We start from the raw sequence: 16,673 nt of genomic DNA on the forward strand, positions 1-16,673 counted from the left end.
AAAAACACTGTAAATCATCTCCCCTTTATTCATTTGCTTAGATTTTCTGTAGACTTGAAATTCCTCCAAACTCAATGTTAGCATGGTGTTATTCATAGTCAAAGATGCAAAGAAAAATGATCATTTATATTCTCCTTTGTTTCATCACAATTTACTCAAGCATACACAATATTTCTGACACTGGGAAGAACATGCAAATTGACCTTGTAGAAGTGGAGCAATCTTCCATTTACTTGGGCATGTACTGTTGGGCAGATTTTCTGAAAATAGGGCTGCAGCTTAACAGGTTAAATAAGTTTTAAACCAGGCAAGTGCTTGTCCCTGAATGCCAACATGATTCTCAAGCCGACTCAGAATAATGGAATGATCAACAGTGTCAAAGGCTGCACTGAGGTCAAGCAATAAAAGCACAAGTTTAAGTTAGAATCAAGAGAAAGCAGTAAGTCGTTTGTGACGCCATTTCGGTGGAATGGAAGGTTCTAAAGCCAGATTGAAAAGATTTGTGAAGGTTGTTACTTGATAGATGGTCAGTAAATTGTGTTGCAACAATCCGTTCTAATATTTTGGATAAGAAGGTAAGATTGTAGATAGGTCTGTAGTTTAAAAAAAAATTGGGGGTCAAGGTTTGGTTTTTTAAGTAGCGGTTTAATAACAGCTGATTTAAAGGCCAAGGGTACCAAGCCAGTAGACGGTGAAGAGTTGAAGATGTTAAGTAGGGCGGGACCTAAAGTTGTTCTTTAAGTTGCTGGAAGAGGGTCAAGCGAGCAGGTTGAAGGTTTAGCTGCACCAACCAATTTTGAGAGGAGACGTTTTCAAGGCAGGATAGCGTATGGCTGGATTGCATAGGAGAGGGAAGGCCCATCAGAGGTTGGGAGGGACTCTGATTGGAGAGTAAGCCATCAATTTAATCTCTTATGAGATACATTTTCTTGGTAAAGAATTCAATGAAGTCATTGGCAGAAAACGCGTGATTTAGCGCAGTTGATTGTTTCTGAGTATGTTTTGCAACTGTATCAATAACTGTATTATTTCTGTTTTCATTGATGAGCCTGGAAAAGTATGATGTTTTGGCAAGTGAGAGTGCCTTTTTGTATTTATGGAGACAAACATTGTTATCCCTTCTACTTGCCTCGTATGAATTGTGTATGCATGTGAATGAATGTTGGTGGTGGTCGGAGGGGCCGTAGGCGATGATTATTCGCCACGCTTCCGTGAGTCTGCCTCAGGGCAGCTCTGGCTGCAATTGTAGCTTACCACCACCGGTATGACTGTGTATGAACGAATAATGGACTCTGTGAAGCGCTCTGGGTCAGTGAAGAGCGCTATATAAATCCAAGTCATTATTATTATTAGAAGCAGATGAAAAATCCAATGTTATTTTATTTATTTATTGTTTAACCTTTATTTAACCAGGCAGGTCAATTAAGAACAAATTCTTATTTACAATGACGGCCTGGCAAGAGGGCAGGTACCAAAAAAAATTTATGATATATACAATATATATATATATATATATATATATATATTATTAACACAAAAAGAACAATCCAGATAAGACTACTGGACACAGATGATACATACATCACAGAGGGTAAGGGAAATAATTAAACCAAACAGACAACCAAATAAATTACAAGTCATGCAAGACATAAAGCAGAACAGACAATTTACATGTCAGATAAAAGGCTGGGTGACAGTTGCAGGTGTGTGTAAACAAAGTAGTTGAGTAATGTGATTGAGGCGTCTTCCACCCCAATCCCTGCTCTGTAGTCAAACTACATGAGGTCCAGAGCGCCCCCCCCCCCCCCCCCCCCCCCCCCCCCACCATTCCAACAGGTTTCTTCTTCTTTTTAAAGTTTGGATAATACAATAAAAACATACAATGTAAAACAATACAATAAAAACATACAATGTAAAACAATACAATAAAACATACAATGTAAAACAATACAATAAAACATACATCTAAGGAGAGACCGTTTCTGATGTGTCTAAAATTAACTATGTTGTACTTTAATGTTTTAACTGTTTTTTTACATGGCTCTTAAAGTTTAAATTGGAGTCTACCACACCAAGATATTTAAAGTCAGAAACTACGTCAACCTTGACACCTTTGATCAATATGTCCGCTGTTGGAGCCATCTTCCTGGGTTTCTTGTGGAAGAACATAGCCTTTGTCTTAGATACATTGAGACTTAGGCCTGACCTTTAAAACATGTAAAAAGGTAAGAACTAATGTAAAAGCTATAGATGTGTTTACATTTTGGGAGTTTTTTTTAAATGATATCTTGCAGCATATTTTAATTATTTTTATCTTATATTAAAATTTTAAATATATTTAGTTTTTAAGAATTTGTAAAGGATAAGCATGTGCTTCAGCCTATTCCTTTTTTTCTGTCGTTGATTTTGGATTTTGTGTGTGAGCTTTCCTTGAATATGTACATTTGTGATTTCTTTCTTTTTTCTTTTCTTTTTGTAAGTCCACACGGGTGTGTTTTTGATTAGTCTGTAAACAAGACCGAAAAATAAACTTCATTCATTCTAGCAATTTTGTGATACTTACTTTGTGATACTAGTCTTTCACGTGACTTCATAACCAGTGACATCCATGGCGCTGTCCTGAAGTCATTTAGCTCCTGCTTTTAGCCACGGGTCAACAGTGGAGTCCTTCCATAACCTAGGAACCCTGCACTGCTCAGGAGACGTCCTGAATATAGAACACCTCACACAGCTATTCTCAACCACACTTGAGCTGCTTCCTGCCATGCAATCTGACCCTGGAGTTTTATTTACCTTGACATCATGCGCATCAAACCTCAGGTTAGACACTGCAGGATGAGAAGCTATTTACCTCAGGGTTCACACTGCAGGAGGAGCAGATATTTACCTCAGGGTTCACACTGCAGGAGAAGCAGATATTTACCTCAGGGTTCACACTGCAGGAGAAGCAGATATTTACCTCAGGTTTGACACAGCAGGAGGAGCAGATATTTACCTCAGGGTTCACACTGCAGGATGAACAGCTATATACCTCAGGTTAGACACTGCAGGAGAAGCAGATATTTACCTCAGGTTTGACACAGCAGGAGGAGCAGATATTTACCTCAGGGTTCACACTGCAGGAGGAGCAGATATTTACCTCAGGGTTCACACTGCAGGAGAAGCAGATATATACCTCAGGTTAGACACTGCAGGATGAACAGCTATATACCTCAGGTTAGACACTGCAGGAGAAGCAGATATTTACCTCAGGGTTCACACTGCAGGAGAAGCAGATATATACCTCAGGTTAGACACAGCAGGAGGAGCAGATATTTACCTCAGGGTTCACACTGCAGGAGAAGCAGATATTTACCTCAGGGTTCACACTGCAGGAGGAGCAGATATTTACCTCAGGTTAGACACTGCAGGATGAACAGCTATATACCTCAGGTTAGACACTGCAGGATGAACAGCTATATACCTCAGGTTAGACACTGCAGGATGAACAGCTATATACCTCAGGTTAGACACTGCAGGATGAACAGCTATATACCTCAGGTTAGACACTGCAGGATGAACAGCTATATACCTCAGGTTAGACACTGCAGGATGAACAGCTATATACCTCAGGTTAGACACTGCAGGATGAACAGCTATATACCTCAGGTTAGACACTGCAGGATGAACAGCTATATACCTCAGGTTAGACACTGCAGGATGAACAGCTATATACCTCAGGTTAGACACTGCAGGATGAACAGCTATATACCTCAGGGTTCACACTGCAGGAGAAGCAGATATTTACCTCAGGGTTCACACTGCAGGAGAAGCAGATATATACCTCAGGTTAGACACAGCAGGAGGAGCAGATATTTACCTCAGGGTTCACACTGCAGGAGAAGCAGATATTTACCTCAGGTTAGACTGCAGGATGAACAGCTATATACCTCAGGTTAGACTGCAGGATGAACAGCTATATACCTCAGGTTAGACACTGCAGGATGAACAGATATATACCTCAGGTTAGACACTGCAGGATGAACAGCTATATACCTCAGGTTAGACACTGCAGGATGAACAGCTATATACCTCAGGTTAGACACAGCAGGAGAAGCAGATATTTACCTCAGGTTAGACTGCAGGATGAACAGCTATATACCTCAGGTTAGACACAGCAGGATGAACAGATATATACCTCAGGTTAGACACAGCAGGATGAACAGCTATATACCTCAGGTTAGACACTGCAGGATGAACAGCTATATACCTCAGGTTAGACACTGCAGGATGAACAGCTATATACCTCAGGTTAGACACTGCAGGATGAACAGCTATATACCTCAGGTTAGACACTGCAGGATGAACAGATATATACCTCAGGTTAGACTGCAGGAGGAGCAGCTATATACCTCAGGTTAGACACTGCAGGATGAACAGCTATATACCTCAGGTTAGACACTGCAGGATGAACAGATATATACCTCAGGTTAGACTGCAGGAGGAGCAGCTATATACCTCAGGTTAGACACAGCAGGATGAACAGCTATATACCTCAGGTTAGACACAGCAGGAGAAGCAGATATTTACCTCAGGTTAGACTGCAGGATGAACAGCTATATACCTCAGGTTAGACACTGCAGGATGAACAGATATATACCTCAGGTTAGACACTGCAGGATGAACAGATATATACCTCAGGTTAGACACTGCAGGATGAACAGCTATATACCTCAGGTTAGACACTGCAGGATGAACAGCTATATACCTCAGGTTAGACACAGCAGGAGAAGCAGATATTTACCTCAGGTTAGACTGCAGGATGAACAGCTATATACCTCAGGTTAGACACAGCAGGATGAACAGATATATACCTCAGGTTAGACACAGCAGGATGAACAGCTATATACCTCAGGTTAGACACTGCAGGATGAACAGCTATATACCTCAGGTTAGACACTGCAGGATGAACAGCTATATACCTCAGGTTAGACACTGCAGGATGAACAGCTATATACCTCAGGTTAGACACTGCAGGATGAACAGATATATACCTCAGGTTAGACTGCAGGAGGAGCAGCTATATACCTCAGGTTAGACACAGCAGGATGAACAGATATATACCTCAGGTTAGACACAGCAGGATGAACAGCTATATACCTCAGGTTAGACTGCAGGATGAACAGCTATATACCTCAGGTTAGACACTGCAGGATGAACAGATATATACCTCAGGTTAGACTGCAGGAGGAGCAGCTATATACCTCAGGTTAGACACAGCAGGATGAACAGATATATACCTCAGGTTAGACACAGCAGGATGAACAGCTATATACCTCAGGTTAGACTGCAGGATGAACAGCTATATACCTCAGGTTAGACACTGCAGGATGAACAGCTATATACCTCAGGTTAGACACTGCAGGATGAACAGCTATATACCTCAGGTTAGACTGCAGGATGAACAGATATATACCTCAGGTTAGACACAGCAGGATGAACAGATATATACCTCAGGTTAGACTGCAGGATGAACAGCTATATACCTCAGGTTAGACTGCAGGATGAACAGCTATATACCTCAGGTTAGACTGCAGGATGAACAGCTATATACCTCAGGTTAGACTGCAGGAGGAGCAGCTCTTTGCACATTTCCCTAAATTCCTCTGCAAAGTCACGGGTGTCAAATCTTAAATAAAAATGAATGAATGCTTCAGCTAGATCTTTGTTGCTATCATAACCTGCAATACTAACCAACTTATTATAAGTTTTTTGCTGTCCTGTCATTTGACTCATTCCGTCCCATGCTGCTTTAAAATGGTTGCTACTTAAATTGTCATCTAACTTGTTTTTATATTGTAACTTGGCCCTCTTGATTTCTGATCTTACCTCTATCCTCGCCTCTCTTCTTTCTGACTCATCACCTTTAACCCTCTAAAGCTGAGTTTTGTGCCCACGCAACACTAGACATGTTTTGCAAAACATTAAATATCTTTGGAACTGTTTATGATAATGACTTGCTTTAAATAGTGCGCCGCCTGACAGACACGCGCTGCTCGCACGTAACAGAGGATAGAGTGAGGCGCGTGTCCCTGCTTTTATAATAAAATGGCAAAGACATGAAAAGAGGTATAATGTTCAACAAGCATTGGAACTTGTTGAGGATGATCCAGATAATTTAAATGAAAAGGACTCTGAACCAGAATGTTGGGACAGTGATGGTGACAATCATAGTGAAGGATTTGATTTCTTTGAAGCTATGCTCTTGTATAAATTATATCAGATATATACAACTATATCATATATTGTGCAGCATGAATGAAAATCACCTGTTGATGATTCATGTGTGTAATTGTGCTATTTGGATAAGATGCGGAGAGGGACATTGATAGGAGCCCACAACAGAAAAGGAGGACAGCTATAAATTGTATCGAGATATTGGTCCAAATATGAAGGAGACACCAAGATTTATATAATTTCACATTGTTTGCGAAAAACGACCAGAACAATATGCAAATAAATGGCTGTCACTCACTGAGGAAAATGTGTATTTGCACTAGGGATGCTCGATATTGGCTTTTTTACCGATACCGATATACCGATATTGTCCAACTCTTAATTTCCGATACCGATATCAACCGATACCGATATATGCAGGGTTTCTCCCCCAAAAAACGGAATAATTTCAGGTAATTAACATTTCATATATCTTGTTGTGGAATTAACACAACATTATGCATACTTTTGACAATAAATAAACGAATAATTTGTTCTTACTTGCTTGCCTGGGTAAATAAAGGTTATAGAAATGTAAAAAAAAAAAAAAATAATAATAATAATTTTTTTTTTAAACCGATACCGATATTTTCCGATATCACATTTTAATGCCAATATCGGACGATAATATCGGACATCCCTAATTTGCACCAAAACACCTAAATAGAACTTTCCACGTTGAAAAAAACTATTCCTTGGTAAATTATGGAGTTATTCAACAAAATACAAGGTTCTTTTTTCTAGGTGTTTTTTTGTAATGTAAAATATTGTATCTTCACACAAAGGTCATGTATGATGGTTACTTTACATGTATGATGGTTACTTTACATGTATGATGGTTACTTTACACAGCACCTGAGTGATGGTACATTAGTATATGTTGAATTATGCATATTAGGCGGCTGACTGACCAACAACTACAATATTTAATTTGATGTGTTAGTGTTTTTGTTTCCATTATACTCATTGTCATTTATTCTTTCATTTCATTATTAGTAATGGACTCAGATATAGATTGTCTCGTGTCTAGTGTTTGATCTTGTTTTTGTTTGGCTGTATTTGTCCCGTCTCAGTCCTGTTCTTTTTTGTTTGGTTTATCTTAAATTGCACTATTGTTTTGCCACTTATTTGCCAACTGTTATTGTGCTGTCTGTTTGATGGTTTGTAAAAAAGAAAGATAGATGGTCTATATACAGGAGTGAGATAGATGGTGCTGTGGTCTATATACAGGAGTGAGATGGATGGTGCTGTGGTCTATATACAGGAGTGAGATAGATGGTGCTGTTGTCTATATACAGGAGTGAGATAGATGGTGCTGTGGTCTATATACAGGAGTGAGATAGATGGTGCTGTGGTCTATATACAGGAGTGAGATGGATAGTGCTGTGATCTATATACAGGAGTGAGATAGATGGTGCTGTGGTCTATATACAGGAGTGAGATGGATGGTGCTGTGGTCTATATACAGGAGTGAGATGGATGGTGCTGTGATCTATATACAGGAGTGAGATAGATGGTGCTGTGGTCTATATACAGGAGTGAGTAATGTATATTGTAGGAGAAGCATTGTATGTCCCTTTTATAGAACCATAACACAAGTCCAGTGTCTTATTCTTCCTAGTAGGGCAGGTAGAGGCTCATGGATCACAACTTCAGAACACAAAAAACACACACACGCACACACACACACACACACACACACACACACACACACACACACACACACACACACACACACACACACACACACACACACACACACACACACACACACACACACACACACACACACACACACACACACACACACACACACACACTCACTCAACAGATACAATCTCTGTGGTCTGTCGTATGTATTTGATTGAGTTATTAATGACCCCTCCTCCTCCTCCTCTTCCTCCCACAGCCGAAGCAGATTGGAGATGACTTCTGCGGCCTGGTCCTGAACCAGCCCCTGGGGGGTCTGAGGGTGATCGAAGGCACCCCGCTGTACGAGGAGCGGACGGAGGGCATGGGCGCTGTGGCGGCGTACACGTATGGAGAACACACGGTCGTGTTCGTGGGCACACGCAGCGGGCACCTGAAGAAGGTAGGAGAGACGGGCCGAGACACCGGCTTGTGAGTCTGTAATCATTACTGTCGGTGGAGTGTGAGGGAGCCGGAAGGAGAGCGAGATGTCTGCAGAGATATTTCCGCATCACTCGTCATGTTCTAACATTGAATGTTGAATGAACCTAACCTACCTACCTACCTACCTACCTACCTACCTACCTACCTACCTACCTACCTACCTACCTACCTACCTACCTACCTACCTACCTACCTACCTACCTACCTACCTACCTACCTACCTACCTACCTACCTACCTACCTACCTACCTACCTACCTACCTACCTACCTACCTACCTACCTACCTACCTACCTACCTACCTACCTACCTACCTACCTACCTACCTACCTACCTGCTACAGACTTGAGTAGCTCCATCCACACATGTACCCCTTCACCTATGCACCGCCCTGAGTGTTTGCGTGTGTGTGTGAGAGAGAGGCTTTGTGTCATCCAGTCTGTTAACATGGTCTGAACGGTCCAGTCTGTTACCATGGTCCAGTCACACACACACACACACACACACACGCACACACACACACACACACACACACACACACACACACACACACACACACACACACACACACACACACACACACACACACACACACACACACACACACACACACACACACACACACACACACACACACACACGCACGCACATGCACATGCACACACACACACACATGTAGTCCCTGCCCTGTGTCAACAAGTTCCTATTAAACTGACTGCTGTTTATTAAGTGTCAGTACTGTGGTCTCTGCTCTGTCTCACAGAGAAAACACTTACTCTTAACTTCCATTCAACATGTCCTGCTGGCAGGAAGCTGGAAGAAACATCATAATAAAACACCAACATACAACATACTAGGGGTGTAACGGTACACGTATCCGTACCGGTCCGTTTCAGTACGGGACCTTCGGTTCAGTACGTGCTGTGTGCCGACTGAATACAACGTTACTTTAACCACTAACGGAACACACGTGCGTTCCTTTTTTTTGGCGTGTGCGGAACTTAATTAAAAACTCCCCTCCTTCCCAAAAAACTCCCCACTTTTTTCACAATCTAATATAAATTTGTCAATCGAATATATGTTGTTTTTACATGTCGATTATCAATTTCAATATAGAATATTCGTTGACAGCCCTACTTAACAGTAACGTCACACTACGTCACCCCCGAGTGGAACACTACGTCACCCCCGAGTGGAACACTACGTCACCCCCGAGTGGAACACTACGTCACCCCCGAGTGGAACACTACGTCACCCCCGAGTGGAACACTACGTCACCCCCGAGTGGAACACTACGTCACCCCCGAGTGGAACACTACGTCACCCCCGAGTGGAACACTACGTCACCCCCGAGTGGAACACTACGTCACCCCCGAGTGGAACACTACGTCACCCCCGAGTGGAACACTACGTCACCCCCGAGTGGAACACTACGTCACCCCCGAGTGGAACACTACGTCACCCCCGAGTGGAACACTACGTCACCCCGAGTGGAACACTACGTCACCCCCGAGTGGAACACTACGTCACCCCCGAGTGGAACACGGAAAGCCACGTTCTGCAAACTTTCCCCCACTGTACCGAAATTAACCGTGAACCATGACTTCAAAACGGAGGTACGTACCGAACCGTGGTTTTTGTGTACCGTTACACCCCTACAACATACACAGGGCCGCCTGGGAGAAATGCGAGGCCCTGTGCGAGATTTAATGCGAGCCCCCCCCCCCCCCCAAAAGGATTAAAAAAAAAAAGTTATATATATATATATATTTTTTTTTTTTTTTTTCATACAGTCAACATTCTTAAATAATAGCGCTGCCCGAGGCGGGGCATGATACAGTCAACATATAGCAAAAGAGAGAGCGAGAGCGAGAGAGAGCTCCCGTTCTACAGTCAATATACAGTGTACAGAGAGAGAGAGAGAGAGAGAGAGACACATTGGAAAGAAATTGAAATGCTATTTGGCCCTAAACAGAGAGTACACAGTGGCAGAATACCTGAGCACTGTGACTGAAGATCCTTGACTATACAGACTCAGCGAGCACAGCCTAGCCATCGAGAAAGGCCGCCATAGGCAGACTGTGTGTGTTAGAAAGAGAGAGAGAGAGAGAGAGCATGTGTGTTAGAGAGAGAGCATGTATGAGAGAGAGAGAGAGAGAGAGAGAGAGAGAGCATGTGTGTGTGTGTTAGAGAGAGAGCATGTATGAGAGATCCAAAAGGACAAAGATCAACACTTAAATCCAAAGAGAAGAGGGTCTATACCAGAGAAACCAAAGCAGCAAGGAGCCAATGGCCGACATCAGCTAAATAGGCTAGCCAGGTACTGTGACACACACAGCTTTGGCCAACGGCCCAACGCTACCCAAGCTACACAAACGACCAAGACATTCACACACAGCACATGTCGTATCTCCAAATGTTGTGAAGTAGCATATGTTTTGCCTGGAAAAAAACATCGTTATTAACAAAACATTCAGGAGGGGAAGGAAGGAAGAGTGGGGTAATGTCATGACATTTTCATTAATCTTACCTGCACCAAGGAACGCGAAAGGCCGTAACACAGGTCTCCACGTTGACGAAAGGCCTCTCGCTGTCGGGACAAAAATAAGCTGCTGCCAGAGCCTTGTCATGGTGCAGGCCCGACTACATCTTCTGTCAAAGATGATGTCGTAGTCAGAGTGCCAGAACCCCCTGCTATTCTCACGGCTAATGTCAATGGTCGTAGCACAAGCTAACAGCTAACTCAAGGCTAACTGATAGCATCAAACGAACGTTCCCAGCCGAGCGCAGCCGGCAGTTAACGTCGAAGCTAAACAGCTAACTGGCTAACAGTTAGCTCAACCAGGCTATCGCTAACCATTAGCTAATGCAGAAGCAAGCTATGCGGCTACATACAGCCAGGTGCTGACACCAGGCACACACCGTTAGCTACTAGTAGTACTATTAGCTAGTCGGCCAGTTTAGCTCCAGAGAGTGAGAGAGAGAGAGAGAGAGAGCGATGTCCACGGCGGGAATAGAATAGAGTTAATAGAATAGGTTAAAAACTCACCAAACGTCCAAGAGGATGGAGACAACCGCGTGGAGTTGACGAAGTTCATCTGCCAAACGACCATCCTCTTCATCCTTGGCTGCAGGTTAGCTAACGCTAGATAGCCTTTAGCTAAGCTAGCTACTAGCCGACATCATCATGGGCCATGGCCTATATCCCGACTGCATCATGACAAGGCTCCGGCCATTTGTCCGGCCATTTGTCCCGCCTTTCATCAACGTTCCTTGGTGACTGACCGACTGATAATGACCGACCTTGGCTGGCATAACTAAGCATAATAGTCAAAAGCTGCACGCGCGAAATATTCAAACGCAGCTGACTCTTCTTCTTCTTCTTCTTCGTTTAAGTTTCCGGCGGCGTACTATGATGTAAGTAACCACTCCCTTTGTTGAAACCAATGCCTGCTGCAGAGCACCAGAGCTCCAATAGTGACCCAGGTGCAGACCCAGGAACAAGTCAGACACATTCTACAAACGTGTCTAATGTGAAATATATAAGCATATAAGCAAAACTAGATTTTAGGTATGTGATGAAAAAGGGCCTCGCGGGAAGGGGGGCCTCGCAAAAAAATAAAAAAAATAAAAAATAAAAAAAATAATAAATACAAAATATATTTTTTTTATTTTTTTTTTTATTTTTTTTTGCGAGGCCCCCCTTCCCGCGAGGCCCTGTGCGACCGCACTGCTCGCACACCCCCTGAGGCGGCCCTGAACATACATACTTAAATCCCTTTAAGTAAGGGTGCATGTGAACAGTATTCCAAATACTAGCTAATATCTTGGTTAAGGTCTTATACAGGATAATTTGTTTATATATGTATATTAATATTCCAGAAACTAGCTAATATCCTGGTTAAGGTCATTTTCAGAAGTCAGTCCTGTTTTGAAGCCTGGGAATTCCCATCTGGTGAAATAGTGAATGGTGTCTTTTTTGCCATTTGGATGAATATGTCTTGGTCCGTTTTGTTGAATAAGTGCTTAATTTTAGGGACAGGGGTTTGATCTTTGATACTGCGTGTTTCTCTACTGAACAAAGCCCTATTTCTTTGATCGTGTGAATTGGAGGTGGGCATAAAAGAGCACCAGCGGTTTTAAGTGGGTCATCTTGGCTGCTGTTCTGAGACGGGGGCAGAGAATGTGGGGTCGCTAACTTGACTAGCCCCCCCGAACAGAGCTGCCGCATCGAGACCGCCAGGTGGTCAAATCTAAGAATTGGAACGATTAGAGAGGATGTTACCTGGTGTCCCAATGAGGAACAAGACGTAACCTCCATGTTGCCTTGGAGGACACAGTGTTTCAGCCTCCATGTTGACATGGAAACAAGACACAGTGTTTCAGCCTCCATGTTGACATGGAAACAGGACACAGTGTTTCAGCCTCCATGTTGACATGGAAACAGGACACAGTGTTTCAGCCTCCATGTTGACATGGAAACAGGAGTCCACAGTGTTTCAGCCTCCATGTTGACATGGAAACAGGAGTCCACAGTGTTTCAGCCTCCATGTTGACATGGAAACAGGAGTCCACAGTGTTTCAGCCTCCATGTTGACATGAAACTGGACTTAAGTGTTTCTTCTTCCAGAAGGAAAGGGGAAGAGGCCTTTTTTTATTTTTATATAATTTTGTAGTATTTCTGCTTCATTAAGACAGTGAGTGACAGGAGATCAGAGGGGAGAGAGCGGGAGACGGGGAGAGAGAGGGGGAGGGAAAGAGAGAAACATCGTGTGTGGTCATGTGTTTAATGCCCGGGCTGTCTAATTGAAGGGTTTCACTTCACAACATCGTGGGTCTGTTTTGGAAACACGGACTGCTCAACAAATCTTCCAGCATCAGCGGTGATATTCTACTGAGGACTTTGTCAGACTTGGTGTCTGGTGAAGACTGAACTAGTCAAGACAACACAACTCTTGTGTCATTCTAGTGAAGTATATCATACAGGCTCTGTAGCTTTGAGAATATCGATGGTGTTGTGCTGTTCGAGAGAGAGAGAGAGAGAGAGAGAGAGAGAGAGAGAGAGAGAGAGAGAGAGAGAGAGATTACTAGGCATTATTAAACCTTTTTAAATCTTAAGACAACCGAAACACTTTGCTTTCATGAAACATTGTAAGCCGTCATTTGAGGCTTTATAAAAGCAGCACAATGAACACAAATCTGTCAGTGCCGAGGCCGACCTCATCTTAAATAACAAACAGCATTGCTTGTTGTAGTTAACAAAGAGGCAGAGTTGATTTTGCACCAATTTTTTTTTTTTTTTATATTTGATTTTTTTTTTCATATTCGAATCGCATGCCCATCGAACGAAGCTTCGAAGTATTTAAGACAGCCCTACTAGACTGATACTCATTATAATATTAAAATATTTAGTACAATACCAGCTAGACTGAGACTCATTATACTATTTAAAATAACAGCTAGACTGAAACTCATTATAATATTATAATATTTAAAATACCAGCTAAATTGAGACTCATTTTGATATTATAATATTTAAAATACCAACTAAACTGAGACTCATTTTGATATTATAATATTTAAAATACCAGCTAAACTGAGACTCATTATAATATTTAAAATACCAGCTAAACTCAGATTTATTATAATATTTAAAATACCAGCTAAACTGAGACTCATCATATTTAAAATACCAGCTAGACTGAGACTCATTTTGATATTATAATATTTAAAATACCAGCTAAACTGAGACTCATTAAAATATTTAAAATACCAGCTAAACTGAGACTCATTATAATATTTAAAATACCAGCTAAACTGACTCATTATAATATTTAAAATACCAGCTAAACTGAGACTCATCATATTTAAAATACCAGCTAGACTGAGACTCATTATAATATTTAAAATACCAGCTAAACTGAGACTCATTCTAATATTTAAAATACCAGCTAGACTGAGACTCATTATAATATTTAAAATACCAGCTAAACTGAGACTCATCATATTTAAAATACCAGCTAGACTGAGACTCATTATAATATTTAAAATACCAGCTAGACTGAGGCTCATTATAATATTTAAAATACCAGCTAAACTGAGACTCATTATAATATTTAAAATACCAGCTAAACTGAGACTCATTCTAATATTTAAAATACCAGCTAAACTGAGACTCATTCTAATATTTAAAATACCAGCTAGACTGAGACTCATTCTAACATAGTTCACATCCACACTCAGTATCTCTCAGTAATAGTATAATAGTTTTGGTTGCCGTCTCCTTCCCATACACACTAGTGGCTTGACCTTTACCCCTTGACCTTAATCTGCACCCTCATTCTTTGACTGATTTGAAGGAAGAATAAAAACAAAACAAAATATAAAATGTACCATTTACAAAACAAAAGTGCAGGTTCCTGACTACACACACACACACACACACACACACACACACACACACACACACACACACACACACACACACACACACACACACACACACACACACACACACACGCACACACACACACACAGAAAGACGGCTAAATCAACAGGATACAGTGGTAGAAGGCAGGGTATTTACTGCCGAAAGGCATTTAGGGCAGACTGAGTTATGGCTTTGTGGTTCAGATCCTATCATAACATTGTATGGTGGGTCTTTTTCTACCCAGACTCGTTAAAACATGTTCTTCTCATGTAGAACCTAGCAGGACTTGGTCTGGGACCATGTTCTGACCTTTCACCTGTTCAGGAATATTCTACTGTAAGATCTCCTCTCATGACGGGAATCATTAGTCAGACTAAACTGCTCATTTAGAACAAAGCCCTTCAAATGCTTCATTCCTGTAAAGTACATCATATCTCATGGTTCTGTGTGGAGCTTTGAGAAAACATATGTTATATTTAACTTAATAATTACGACTGTGACCCAATTATGAGTTTTAAAGATATATATTTCTCCTTTGACTCAAATGTCACCTTTCTGTACTTTCACTTCTAGCGACAGAAGGTGATCTTGTCTTAGAACCCTCAGAGACTGAACAGCATGACACTCAGAAGTCAACTACATATCATACTGTTATCATAACACTGCCTGGTAGGGCTCTGGTTACTATTGTTAGGTTGTCCTGAGTGATGGAGTGGTGAGCGTATCATAACACTGCCTGGTAGGGCTCTGGTTACTATTGTTAGGTTGTCCTGAGTGATGGAATGGTGAGGTTATCATAACACTGCCTGGTAGGGCTCTGGTTACTATTGTTAGGTTGTCCTGAGTGATGGAATGGTGAGGTTATCATAACACTGCCTGGTAGGGCTCTGGTTACTATTGTTAGGTTGTCCTGAGTGATGGAATGGTGAGGTTATCATAACACTGCCTGGTAGGGCTCTGGTTACTATTGTTAGTCTGTCCTTAGTTCTGGCCTGTGATATTATCTTCACACTCTGCGGTAGGGCTCTGGCCTCTGTCTGGAAGCGAAACAGGCTTGTTTGGGAACGTTACACTCGCGTCCAGGAAAGAGTAGAACGCTGACCAAAGCAACAGCACTTGTGTCTGTGACTTTGTTTTAACAACAAGACAACAAGCGTTCTATGAGTCACGCCTTGTGTTGGATGGATGGACCATAACATCTGATCAAAATAAAACGACAGCAGCCTTTGAGGCCAGCCGGTACAACACAACTCACAGCCTGATTCATCACGGCACCCGCCACTCCATTCTCCTGTACTGTACGCTGAACCCACGTCCGGTGGGCAGGTCCCAGAACACCCACGTCCGGTTATCATCTGAATACATACATGTGCAGTTATACAGTTAACTCTAAACATTCTGTATATTAACCCTTTCACTGCCACACGACAGCCGGTTAAGGCTGTGCTAGAATGACATTCAGTATATCTATCTATCTATCTATCTATCTATCTATCTATCTATCTATCTATCTATCTATCTATCTATCTATCTATCTATCTATCTATCTATCTATCTATCTATCTATCTATCTATCTATCTATCTATCTATCTATCTATCTATCTATCTATCTATCTATCTATCTCATCTATTCTATCTATCTCATCTATTCTATGTCATGTAGTTCTACAGTACGTAATGGTGTTCTATGTAAAGTGGTTCTACAGTACAGAATGGTGTTCTATGTCATGTAGTTCTACAGTATGTAGTGTTCTATGTCATGTAGTTCTACAATATGTAGTGTTCTATGTCATGTAGTTCTACAATATGCAGTGTTCTATGTCATGTAGTTATACAGTATGCAGTGTTCTATGTC

At 41.8% G+C, this 16,673-nt stretch overlaps 1 protein-coding gene across 1 annotated transcript in view; it reads left to right on the top strand.

Moving 5' to 3' along the window:
* LOC311248816 (plexin A3-like) overlaps window positions 1-16,673 on the top strand; it is a gene marked incomplete at its 3' end in the record, with an annotated part of 97,358 nt that overhangs the window by 13,351 nt on the left and 67,334 nt on the right. The window contains exon 5 of the mRNA XM_084339641.1: window positions 8,165-8,347. Coding sequence (XP_084195767.1) covers window positions 8,165-8,347 — 183 coding nt within the window. The remainder of the gene's footprint in view (window positions 1-8,164; window positions 8,348-16,673) is intronic.

This window comes from Notolepis coatsorum (genome assembly GCF_963971535.1).
Source record: "Notolepis coatsorum genome assembly, contig: SCAFFOLD_470, whole genome shotgun sequence".
In the NCBI taxonomy this organism is placed as follows: domain Eukaryota; kingdom Metazoa; phylum Chordata; class Actinopteri; order Aulopiformes; family Paralepididae; genus Notolepis; species Notolepis coatsorum.